This window comes from Pelodiscus sinensis, chromosome 6 (genome assembly GCF_052426305.1).
Source record: "Pelodiscus sinensis isolate ZL-2025 chromosome 6, ASM5242630v1, whole genome shotgun sequence".
Classification (NCBI taxonomy): Eukaryota; Metazoa; Chordata; order Testudines; family Trionychidae; genus Pelodiscus; species Pelodiscus sinensis.
Genome location: NC_143057.1, coordinates 51,186,850 through 51,199,210, shown reverse-complemented (window position 1 = coordinate 51,199,210; position 12,361 = coordinate 51,186,850). Strand labels below are relative to the sequence as shown.

Here is a 12,361-nt window from a genome sequence, read left to right as displayed (position 1 = left end):
GAGTTTGATTGCTTCTTCTGTAGCAGCTGCATCTGGGACAGGTGATATCCTGTTAAAGAGTAATTCCTTTCATAAGCATAAATCTTCCCAAGTGTTTCTGCCAAGACTCTGTATGATTGTTGCTTACTCATTTTAGTTATTGTTTAATCTCCAAATCTCACAGTATCAAATTTCAAATTTTGCATAGCATGATGTTCTAAGCCCAAGATCAATCAACTTAGTTCCATGTATCCTGCAAAAATGATGTCAAATGTGACCATGCCTCAGTGGGTCACAACTGAGAATACCAATTTCAGGACAAGCTGCTGAGAAACAGAGCTAACACTCCAAAACTGATGGTTAGTCTATAAAATATACCCAACCAGGAACAAAATAAAACTTCTGTCTCACCATTTGGCTAACAAGAAGTCAGAAATGCAGTCTCCTCAGGTATTCTAGTCCTGGATGCAACACCCAGACACTTACTGATCAGTGATTGTTTATAACACTGTTGCCAATCCTTTGGTACTGAATATCTAAAATTTATTTATTTAAAAAAAAGTAGTGAGAGTTAAAATTGGTTAAAGGAATCAAATACATACTATCATTGCAAAGTTCTTGGATTATGTTTGAAGCAGTGATGGCATAAACGGATGGCTTGTTAAATCTCTGGTTGGTACAAAAACATTAGAAGGTCCTCATTCCCTTGGCTAGAATGCTCCCATTAGTGTAAGTTCTTAGTCCAGAGATCAGAGCTGGAAAAAGGTCAAATAACGATGTTCCTGGGTCCTTTTATAACTTCTTCCTTATGGAAGGTAGCCCATTGTTTCAAACAAAGCCCTCAGTTCAGTCTGTGGAAAAACATAGATAACAAGATGGAAATTAGGATCACATGATTTAGTCACATGTCCACGAATGCTTCACCGAGTCATAGCAGAGGCCATTACCCATATTTTAGTTAGAACATTCATATGCAATCCATCTGTGTGTATAGGTTTCTTTTGGGGTCCATTTTGTTCATTGATGAGCCATCGAGTTGAATACTCCATTCACAGTGTGCTGGCCAGACTGGATGCAAATTATCCTATGGATAAGACCACACGAGCAAACACATTTGAAATACTGGTACACAATAAATATTCATAACTTAAGATATAAAAAGGATGCATTCATATATATATGACAGTCAGATTCAGCAAACCATAACTTTTCCACAGACACCTTAGTTGGCACACTTTGTCCACATTTGTGATTACATAACAGTGGTAACAACAGTGATTTACATGGCCACATTTTAATCAAATGTCACACCGTCTATCATTTTTCCCCCCACACTTCTCAGGAAAAAAATCCTATTTCCATATCTGGATGTGAGAAGGCCTTAACCTTTTACCTAGATAGGAGTAAGAAGATTAGGGGATTGCCTAGAGCAGTGTTTCCTAATTTTATTTGGCCATGGAACACTTTTTAATTCGAAAGAATTTTGTGGAACCCATAATTACAGTCTTATATATGGAGCTGAAAAAGTAGACCACAAATAAGTAAAGATAATAATAAATAAATGCTAAATAAGGTCATGAGAACCACATTTAGTTTAATTGCACATATTTAAAAACAAAAATCACATTTAATGTGTACAAAAAATAAAGCTCAAAAACTAATATGCATTATATTGGAATTTTCTCACGGAACCCTTATTTTCACTTTGCAGAACTCTAGAGTTCCGTGGAACACCATTTAGGAAACATTGGCCTGGACACTCCACATACTTTGCAGATAGAGCTAAGGGGATCTTATTTCCACTCAATGACTTTGAAATGGATATCCGGTTATATTTCTAATAATTATGAGAGTGCACGTGCCTCTGTAGTACTAGCTTCAGTTCTGAACCCTGTTCCAAAGTTCCCTGCTACCTCAAGGGATACTGCATAGAAGTCAGCTGAAGCGGAACTCCCATAAGGACGCTATTCACAGAAGAAGGAAATGTTACTCGTGGAGTGTGGTTACTGTAGTTCTTTGAGATGTGTGTCTCTGAGGCTACGTCTACACTGCAGGTTTCTTACGCAAGAACTGTTTTGCGCAAGAGTTTTTGCGCAAAAGGTCTTGCACAAGAGCGTGTCCACACTGCCATGTGCTTTTGTGCAAGAGATGTACTTTTGCGCAAGAGCATTCATGGCAGTGTGGACTAGAAAGTTCTGATGGCCTTTTTAGCCATAGGGGTTTTTTGCACAAGAAACTCCTGTTGTCCATCCACACTGCCTTCTTGTGCAAGAGCTCTTGCGCAAGAAACCCTCTGTTCTGATGCTTTACTTTAAATTTACTTGTGCAAGAATGCGCGTTCAGTGTAGACGCTCTGCAAGTGTTTGATCAAGAACGGCGATTCTGGCACAAAAAACTTGCAGTGTAGACATAGCCTGAGTGCCTGACTATCCATTCTCCTTTCTGTCTGCTTCATTTGTTTCCTAGAGGATAACAGAACAGAATGAACTGAGGGCAGTTTTCCTATGCACCCATACATGACCTCAGTGACTGCTACGAGGAGGCATGTGGTGTATGTGCGAACCAAATGGACACTGCCAGCTGGAAATCTCTGACTGAGAGTTCAATGGGCACATACATATCTCAAGTGGAGCCCCCGTAGGTGCACCCCATACATGTACTTCAGATGTATATGTGCCTTTTGAGCCCTCAGTCAGTATTTCTATCTAGCAGTGTCCATAGCAGCACGCATCTCAAAGAACTACAGTTACTGCACAGGGTGAGTGACATTTCCTTCTGTCACCTCTGGTCTACACTAGGGGATAAGTTCGAATTATGATATGCAACTTCATCTAGCTGAAGTTGAAGTATCTTAACTTGAATTTTGGCACCGTCCATGCTGCAGGAAGTCAAAGGGAGTATGCTCTTCCTTCAACTTCCCTTACTCCTTGTCTACCAGCATCGATGGAGTGCACTCTCAGTTCAAATTAGTGTTTCTTCATTAGACCTGCTAATTCAAATCTCCGAAGAGCAGCTGCGGCTGCTTCCATCTTATCTCTAGTGTAGACATGACCTTAGGGATTTTGTCCTCCTGAAACATGTGCGGAATTTTTCAACCTAAACTTCAGGTAAACAATTTTTTGTATTGCGTGAGAACAGGAACATTAAAAGATGATTAAAAATTACCAAGGCTTTGAATTATACATTGAACATGGGAGCAGTATGTTTTCTTCTGCACTTTATCAATATTGTGGCTGGATCTCTGGTACTGAGGATGCTTCATTCTCTATCTAATTAAAGCCTTAGTCTGTTCATGGAAACTGTGTGCAGTGATACTTATTATCATTATTTCATGATTTGGGCACATGTCTACTAGGGTATGTCTACACTACCCCGCTAGTTCGAACTAGGAGGGTAATGTAGGCATATCGCACTTGCAAATGAAGCCCGGGATTTGAATTTCCCGGGCTTCATTTGCATAAGCGGGGAGCCGCCATTTTTAAAACCCCGCTGGTTCGAACCCCGTGCAGCGCGGCTACACGGGGCACGAACTAGGTAGTTCAAACTAGGCTTCCTAGTTCAAACTACCGTTACTCCTCGTGAAACCAGCGGGGTTTTAAAAATGGCGGCTCCCCGCTTATGCAAATGAAGCCCGGGAAATTCAAATCCCAGGCTTCATTTGCAAGTGCGGTATGCCTACATTACCCTCCTAGTTCGAACTAGGAGGGTAGTGTAGACATACCCCTAGTAACTGGCCAAGGAACAGTCAATAGTTTTTTGATAGTTTACCTAGAAAAGCTAGTCTGCATGCTTTTATAACACTTGCAAAATAATAGAGATGTTTGCCTCTCAAGCTACGTCTCCACTACGAGTTTTCTCGGCAAAAAAATATGCTAATGCTATCTCATTTGCATATTTTCTGCCAATCCATTTTTTGCACAAAAAAAAGCAGTGTGGATGTTTTCTTTTTGTGCAAAAACTCCTTTTTTCGCAAGATCGGTATACCTCCTCTTTTGGGGCATAAGGATCTTGTGGAAAAAGGGGTTTTTGAGGAAAAAGAAAATGTCCACACTGCTTGTTTTTGCTCAAAAATGAATTGGCAGAAAATATGCAAATGAGATAGCGACTCATGCAAATTAGTCCCTCATTAGCATACATTTTGCCAAGAAAACTTGTCGTTTTGACATAGCCTAAAAGATACACTAGAAGATTCTGAACTGGGGACATACATTATTTGCACTGATATATAAGCTAGTATATTTACTGCTATCATATGAAATATCATTAACCATATAAATAGTTGACAAAATAAAATGAAAACAATATTAATTTTTCTGAAACAATCCTTTTCATTGGTACTTATTAATTCACAAAATGTGATATTTCATATTGCTGTAGTGCAAATTAGTGAGGCTCTACTGGATTTAGTAATTCTGTATTTAATTATCCTAAATAAAGTCTCTTTTATCATCAAGAGGTAAGAGAATTTTAACATCTACTATCAAACATGCATCAGTTTGCTACTGTTTCTTGTTCTGAGATATACAACTGTCAATGTGTCTTTTAGGCTTTTTCTTAGACATGGAGGTGGGTTGTTTTTAAAATTGTACGAGATGCTATCATTGAGTTCAAACAAAGACTGTTTTAAGTATAAAGTGTGTTAATCTGAAGTTGTGTGGAAAGCCCATAGGGTTCAGCGGGGATACTTTAATCATAACAAAAGAGCTATTGTTCAGGGCTTTTAGGGAGGGAGGGTATTTCTAGTGGATTTAACCTTGGAGCAATTCCAGCTGTGTTAATAAGCCACAGGAAACTGCAGTATGTGTGTGTGTGTGTGTGTGTGTGTGTGTGTATAGAAATTCTTTTTTACCTAACTCCGTGATAGTTAAACAAGAGCAGCTGCTTACCAAAGCCAGTTTTTTTTCCTTACACATGAAATTTATAACCATGGACAAGACATGAAACTAGTTGTTGGGTAGTAGTTGGCTGGTTTACATTCAGTAGCTAGTGTTTGATACAGTTTTTGTGTATATGGTCAACTTGAATAAGGAATAAAACATTAATTGTATATGATGCTTTTGGCTATATCTAGAATAATAAAATAATTTAATGTAAATGGAATGCAGGCTTCACATTCCAAGTGTTAGACTAAAAGATTAGCAGTAATCAATGCACTTACAAGAGCCATGTGTACAAAGAAGTCTCAGTTATGTATATTGAGATTTGTTGTTTGTTATGAATACTACTGGTTATAGTTTATTTTTTTGCCATAGATATGGAACCTATCAAAAGATTTACCTCTAACAGCCAGTAGAATACTATGGGGAACTAGTAGCAATAGCAATCAAGCGGTGGTAGAGGACAGTATTAAAGCTATATAAGGAATATCATCATTTTAGAGGAAAGGAGCTGGTTAAGGCACGTCTTTCCCATTTCTCATTTGCTTTGTTGCTCTGCCCACTAGCAGGAAAGTCTGGGAGCCCCAAACACTTCAACCACCAGCTACATCTGTCACATCCAGACTTCACCAGACAGAGAAGAGTTGAAAGCTTTCTCTGACTTTTAGGTCAACACAATGTATTTATGCTTAGTGGGGGCATAAGGAAGGCATGTTGTGGAAAATCTTTAGGGACATCTCACTTTCTTGTGAAAACAAAGCTCATACAGAGGGCTTTCCCAATTTAAAATAACATTTCATAATGTAACACAGTTGCCTTTTTTGCTGTATCTACACTGAGAATGTAGGTAATTCTCTTACATTTTTTCTAGTATTGCTCCATTGGTGCTGATAATAATGGGAATGCTAGTATAGGCTAGTCCCCAGACTATTTTACCACTGTATTGTCCAAACCTAGTCACAGCAGCAATGGGGGGTATTGCATAAAATTCCCAGTGTTGATAGGGCCTTTTAATTTGCAGATTGACACATTAAATATTTGGACTTCATTATGTGAGATGTAAATTTAGAAGGCTAGTTACGAATCAGTTCCAAGTATTTCTAGCAATTTAACTATTAGATTTCTATTTCTTAACAATATTCTGTTCAAATTGTACTATAGCATACTTTATTTAAATACATAATATTGTTTGGGAAAAATGTTTGTATACACGATATATTGTGGAAATGAGTGATATTGTTGCTCTCCTGATCTTCTCTTTTCTCTTCTATCCTATTGATGCTAAATTCACTAATTGTATACTGTCGTTATTAGTTTGTAAACATCCATATCTGTTAATTTAGCACCAGCAAAATAGAGCCTCAATCCTGGGCCATAATGTAAGTATTAATAATACTTATAATGATTAATCTTGGTGTGGTGGTTATGTTTCCTAGGTATAGCATATTTGAGTGGGATGTGCAGTGAAAAACGAAAATGTATTATTGCAGAGGACAATGGTCTGAATCTCGCATTTACCATTGCCCATGAGATGGGTCACAAGTAAGTACATGAAAGAAAAAAAAAAAAGATCACTAACTTTCCTTGGCATATATTATTCCAAATTTTAAATTTAATTTTAATTTCCATAAGGAGTTTATCCTTTATTATTTAACATAGGAGCTTTGATTGTATATGCGTGTTCTTGTTTGTTAATTAAGGAAGGATATCGCTTGTGATAAATGTAAGGAAATGCATCTTTTTTTGTTGCAAAAATTGACACAATTCGTAATTATAGCACATTAGTCAAGAAAACAATTAATTCCTTGAATGGTTAATTAGTCTTGCTACAATCCATTAGAACATTTGGAAGATCTAATTTAATTTAGGGAAAAAACAGGTGTCTTACTTTTAGGATTGTTGCACTGTGCAACAAATGAAGCTCTAATATTACCAGAACATGTAATGAAATCATAAGTTGAATGAGATGTTATCAAGTTTGCCAGTCTCAAAATAGTTCCCATTAAATGATAATGGTAATCAGAACACTCAATCCCACCCCAGAAACACAGAATTTTTGCTTAAGGTGAAGATGTACATTTTTCAAAACCAGATGTTCTTATTGGCTAGAAGGGGAGTAGGGAGTATCATGGAATGAACTTAATACAAAAAAGCATGATGCTGCCAAAACAAATTGGACATCAGACCTGGAATCCACTGCTGATCTCTTCAGCCTTCAAAAAGGAATAAACAAGTCAGTACTTTACAAACGTAAATTTTACTGGGGGAGGATCTCCTGTATTCACCCGCAATATTTTATAGAAGTTTATCAATTAGGTCAATGTTTTAAAAAACGGCTTCAGTAATCATCATTTCTGGTGGCTCCACATTATACATCTCTATGTGAGCTCTCGCTTCTTCCATTGACTTCAGTTGGAACTGTCAGCACCTCTGAAAATTGAATATCTCAAGATGTGCATCTTAACTTGGGAGCCACTTTTGAACATTTTAACCATACTGTCTAGAGAACTGGAGTACCAAATACTGAAGAAGAAAGCCAATACTAAATGAGATTTTGGTTTTAAGGATAATATCTCAGTGAATTACAAATGAAAAATGTCTGTGCAATCATGGAGGATAGAGAGGAAGGTCCATTCTAGGAATGTGACGGACTGGTCGACTATCTGATAAGCAAATGCTTATCGGACCGTCGACAGGATAGTTGACCAGTTGCTTCCTCCCATCTTGCTGCCTCTATCCAATAGAGGTAGTGAGGGGATGGTAAGAGAGGGGTACTTCAAAGCAGCAGCGCTGCACGAAGCCCTAGGTCGGCTGCTCCATGTGGCGCTGCCGCTTTAAATGCTGTGGGGAGCCCTTCATCAGACTCCTCACGACATTTCAAAGTGGCAGCACTGTGTGGAGCCCGGGATCAACTGGGGACTCCCCTGGTGTCGGGCTCCTCATGGCATTTCAAAGCGGCAATGCCACCCAGAGCCCGGGGTCAGCGTGGGAGTCCTCAGCTGACCCCAGGCTTCAGCGCTTTCGCCTTTGAAGTGTAGCATCGACTGTTCAGTTAGGCTGTGTCCAGACTCAGGGGTTTTTTCGGGAAAAGTAGCCTTTTTCCGAAAAAACTTCCCCTGAGTCCAGACTCAAGCCGCATTCTTTCGAAATTAAATCGAAAGAACGCGGCTTTTCTTTCGATGGCGGTAAACCTCATTTCACGAGGAAGAACGCCTTCTTTCGAAAGTTCCTCTTTCGAAAGAAGGCGTTCTTCAATGTAAATAGGGCTTCTTCGAAAGAGAGCATCCAGACTCACTGGATGCTTTCTTTCGAAAAAGCAAGCCGCTTTTTTGAAAGTTCAACGTGCAGTCTAGACGCTCTCTTTCGAAAGAGGCTCTTTCGAAAGTATCTTTCGAAAGAGGCTTGCAGTCTTGACATACCCTTAGTGAATTACCCAATACTTAACATCCTTAGTCTATTCCAGGTGAAGCCCTGCCACAGAAATAATTTAAGGGTGCTATATTTCTTAAGCTTTAAAAACAATATAAAATAAACATTTCCTTTTAAATTACATTTGAATATCTGCTGGTTGTAGAAAGGAATTCTGGGAGAAAACACAATGAAATGTAAGCCAAACCAAAGAATCTAACACCTGTTTGTAGATGACAATGAAAACAATCCACTGATATAAAATGTGTAAATAAATAGGCTTTATGAGCTCTTATGAGTAGCATTGTTCAAAGAGCATATGCAGCACACAGGAAATACTTTCAGAACTGGAATTGAAGTGACTTATGTGATTGAAAATAATAGTTTAATTTTTTTTGGATTGTTTTGCACATCAAACTCCTTAATTGTATTTTCTGTACTTTGAAATGGATTTCTGTTTGACTTAGGAGCTTACAAGTTGGTCTGCATATAATATAACTGTGCAGAGCTGTGGTGCATTTAAGAGTGTTTTCTCAGTTACCTAACCAGAATGCTCATAATCTGCTCTGTGTAATTGTAAATCCATATTAATGTTCTTATGCCGCTGGAGTCATGGTTAAATATATTGTTCTTTTTTGTCATTAACATTATTTTTGTGCCTTCCATGTAAGTTTCTGCATGCTGCTTCCACAGTTCCTATGGATACATTCTGAACATCATTCTATTGAACAATGACAATACCTGTATAAGGGTTTTTTTTTTTATGGGGTTGGAGTAGAGGTGGAGGTAAAGACTGTTTGGAGGGAGATTAAAGCATAAAGGCTACGTCTACACTGGCATGATTTTCTGGAAATGCTTTTAACTGAAAAGTTTTCCGTTAAAAGCATTTTCAGAAAAGTGCATCTAGATTGGCCACGGACGCTTTTCCGCAAAAAGTGCTTTTGCGGAAAAGCATCTGTGGCCAATCTAGACGCGCTTTTCTGCAAAAAAGCCCCGATAGCCATTTTCGCAATTGGGGCTTTTTTGCGGAAAACATACTGTGCTGTTTACACTGGCCCTATTGCGCAAATGATTTGCGCAAGAGGACTTTTGCCCGAATGGGAGCAGCACAGTATTTCCGCAAGAACACTGATGATCTTACATGAGACCATCAGTGTTCAAGCAGCCAGTGTAGACAGCTGGCAAGTTTTTCCATAAAAGCAGATGATTTTGTGGAAAAACTTGCCAGTCTAGACACAGCCCCAGTGTGTGGAGAATGAGAAAAAGAAATAATGGAGAAAAGAGAAATGGAAAGGAATGAGGGAGGAAAGGATACCACATGTTCAGACACTATGATGATAAGAACCGAGATGGATAAATGGGTAGCAGAAGCAGAGAGGTACATTGTGAAAACCCTGAGTGAGTCTGGCAGCAGAGCAACAGAGAAGGAAAAGGGCAAAGATGCATAACCAGCCAGCATAGTTTGTTCTATTCAAATTTGTCTAATTTTATGTCATATCATGGAATACATATGTTTGATGTCTAAATTACAAATTGAAATATATATATCTTTTATTCTATTAATAATAACACTTCTTTATAGCATGATAAAAAAATATTTTTAACGTATTGTGCAGTTTTGCTGCAGCTCTTTAGACAAGAGGAGGGAACCAAATTCAATGCTTACAAAGCTCAATGCGTTTCAGAAACAGTGATCTGTGAATAAAATATTATTATAAATGGCTTTAGCATTCTAATGTATTGTAAGGTGATTTTTGTAAACAGTTTTTCAAATTAAAAAACTGGTTGTTTCCTGTAGAAATAAATTCAGATCTGAATCACTGGAGAATTCTTTAGGAACAAATGCCACATAGAAGTACCAGACAGTCCATTTCACAGATGGTTTATGGTTATCTTTGGTGAAACTCAATTATTGAGGCATTTCACTATATTACAGTTTCTCTGCAAATGCTTTGACTCAGTAATGCATGTTTCCGCCTGTGGGAACCACAACCTCTTATTCATGCTCTTGCTTCTAGTATAAGATACAGTGAAATACGAGATTAATGGGATCAACATGGATTTTCTTCTTTCATTCATGTTTTGAATTGCTGATTTAGGTTTTACCAGTTTCAGTCTTCCCTACTCAATTAGTTACATTATTATTGAAATGAGATTATGGCTTTTCAGCTTCTGTTTTCCTTTTGGGTAAATCTAACTGCAGCTTTATATAAGTTACTTAAGTTGATCAGTAAATTAGTAGCCAACAGGAGTTCCATGTTTGTTGGCCAATAAGGCTCAAGACATTGCCACTGCTTGGCACGATCAAGGGCTTAATCTTGATACTGGGGGTAAAATATTCTGTTACTATGTTTGTAGAACTTAATTTTTGTACTTCTGTTTCATAGCTTCCTCCCACCCCATTCTCTTACCTAGAACTTGGGCTATGTTTTTCCATTTTACTTATTGCTTTTTAATAATAGTTTGAAGGAATCCTAGAGTTGAAATCATTTATTTATTTATTTGTTACAGTATGCATAGAGCAGGCCTAGGGAAAATACAGCCCGTGGACTGGATCCAGCCCGCCAAGCCACCAGATCTGGCCTACAGAGGCAGCAGGGAACTCCAGGAAGGCTCCCCAGCTTGCCCCGCACTCCGTACAGAAATGCAGCTGCAGGGCTCCGTTTCTGTTTTAAAACTGGAGGGGAGGGGGAAGCTTTAGGAGCTGCCCTGCCCCTAGCACATTCCCATTGGGTTTCTGGCAGAAACCAGCCAATGGGAGCTGCTTGTTAGAATAACAGGCAGCTAAGAAGAATCATGTTCCCTCTCCTGAGTTCAGTTATTCATGAAGCAGATCGCCAGGCAGGCAGGCTGGCTGGCTGGGAAACATTTTAAGTCTGCAGGCAGGCAGGCTTGTTTGGCAGCTGGCAAGTAAGTCTCTTGGCCACAGCCTGCTTCTGGCACCCCAGTTTTTTCCTGACCCAACTCTCCACGCCTCCCTCCCACTCAACGTACCCCAACTGATCCTCCTCTGACATCTATACCCCCTCTCTGATCTGGCACTCCAGTCTCCTGCCCCAGATCACAATACCCTGCTACCCCAGGTCACATCCCAAACCCCTGCACTCCAGTCTCCTGTCCTTGGTCACAATCACCTGCTTCATCCCAACTCCCTTCCAACGTACATTCCAGACTCTGTATCTCCATTAATATCATGAAAGAGTGCAGCTTTCGACCACTTTCCAGAATCTTGGAGTGGCCTCCCAGCAAAAATTATTACCCACCCCTGGCCTAGAGGATGTAACTAAGATTGGTGCCTCCTTGTTCTAGACTCTGTACAGGTATGTAGTCAGAGACAATCCTTAAGCTGAAAAGCTTAGAATATAAATAAATAATATATAATAACACTTAGCACCATTTGGGAGCAATTTAAATTGCATTGAAAGTATGTACTGGGTAACATTCAGTATCTCTATAGCTGAGAAGCTAATTCTTAAAAGAGCTTTCTCTTGCTCCGTCCTCCCTACTGAATGCTACTGTAAATATACCCAACCTTGTTTTTAACATTTAAAAACTGATCACAAAATATAGATTACTTAACCAAATTAAACATTTTGTATCAATATGTTGAAATAGTTGTCTCCATAAAACGATATACAATAGAGTTAGATATGTGTTACAATAATACTTATATAGGGGCACAGAAAATTGAGTACAGGCAGTCTCCGACTTACGCGGATCCGACTTATGTCGGATCCGCACTTACGAACGGGGCTTTCTCGCCCCGGAAGTTGGGGCGAGAAAGCCCCGTTCGTAAGCTGCTCCGGTGCCCCTGGTCTGCTGGAGACCGTCTCCAGCAGACCAGGGGCACCGGGCGGGTTCCCGCGCTTCTGAGGCTTTGCCAGAGCAAAGCCTCAGAGGCGCGGGGAACCGCCGCTGCTGCCGCTTCAATCTGGGTGCCTGTGGTCTGCTGGGGACCGTCCCCAGCAGACCACAGGCTCCCGGACTGAAGCGGCAGCCACGGCGGGGTCCCTCCCTCTGAGGCTTTGCCAGAGCAAAGCCTCAGAGGCTCTGCTCCCCGTGTCCCTGGTCTGCTGGGGGGGGGGGGGCGCAGCTAG

General features: G+C 39.7%; 1 protein-coding gene across 1 annotated transcript in view; it reads left to right on the top strand.

Moving 5' to 3' along the window:
• ADAMTS19 (ADAM metallopeptidase with thrombospondin type 1 motif 19) overlaps positions 1-12,361 on the top strand; it is a 222,558-nt gene that overhangs the window by 110,395 nt on the left and 99,802 nt on the right. Inside the window, exon 8 of the mRNA XM_014577964.3 lies at positions 6,293-6,398. Within this exon, the coding sequence (XP_014433450.3) occupies positions 6,293-6,398 (106 nt within the window). The remainder of the gene's footprint in view (positions 1-6,292; positions 6,399-12,361) is intronic.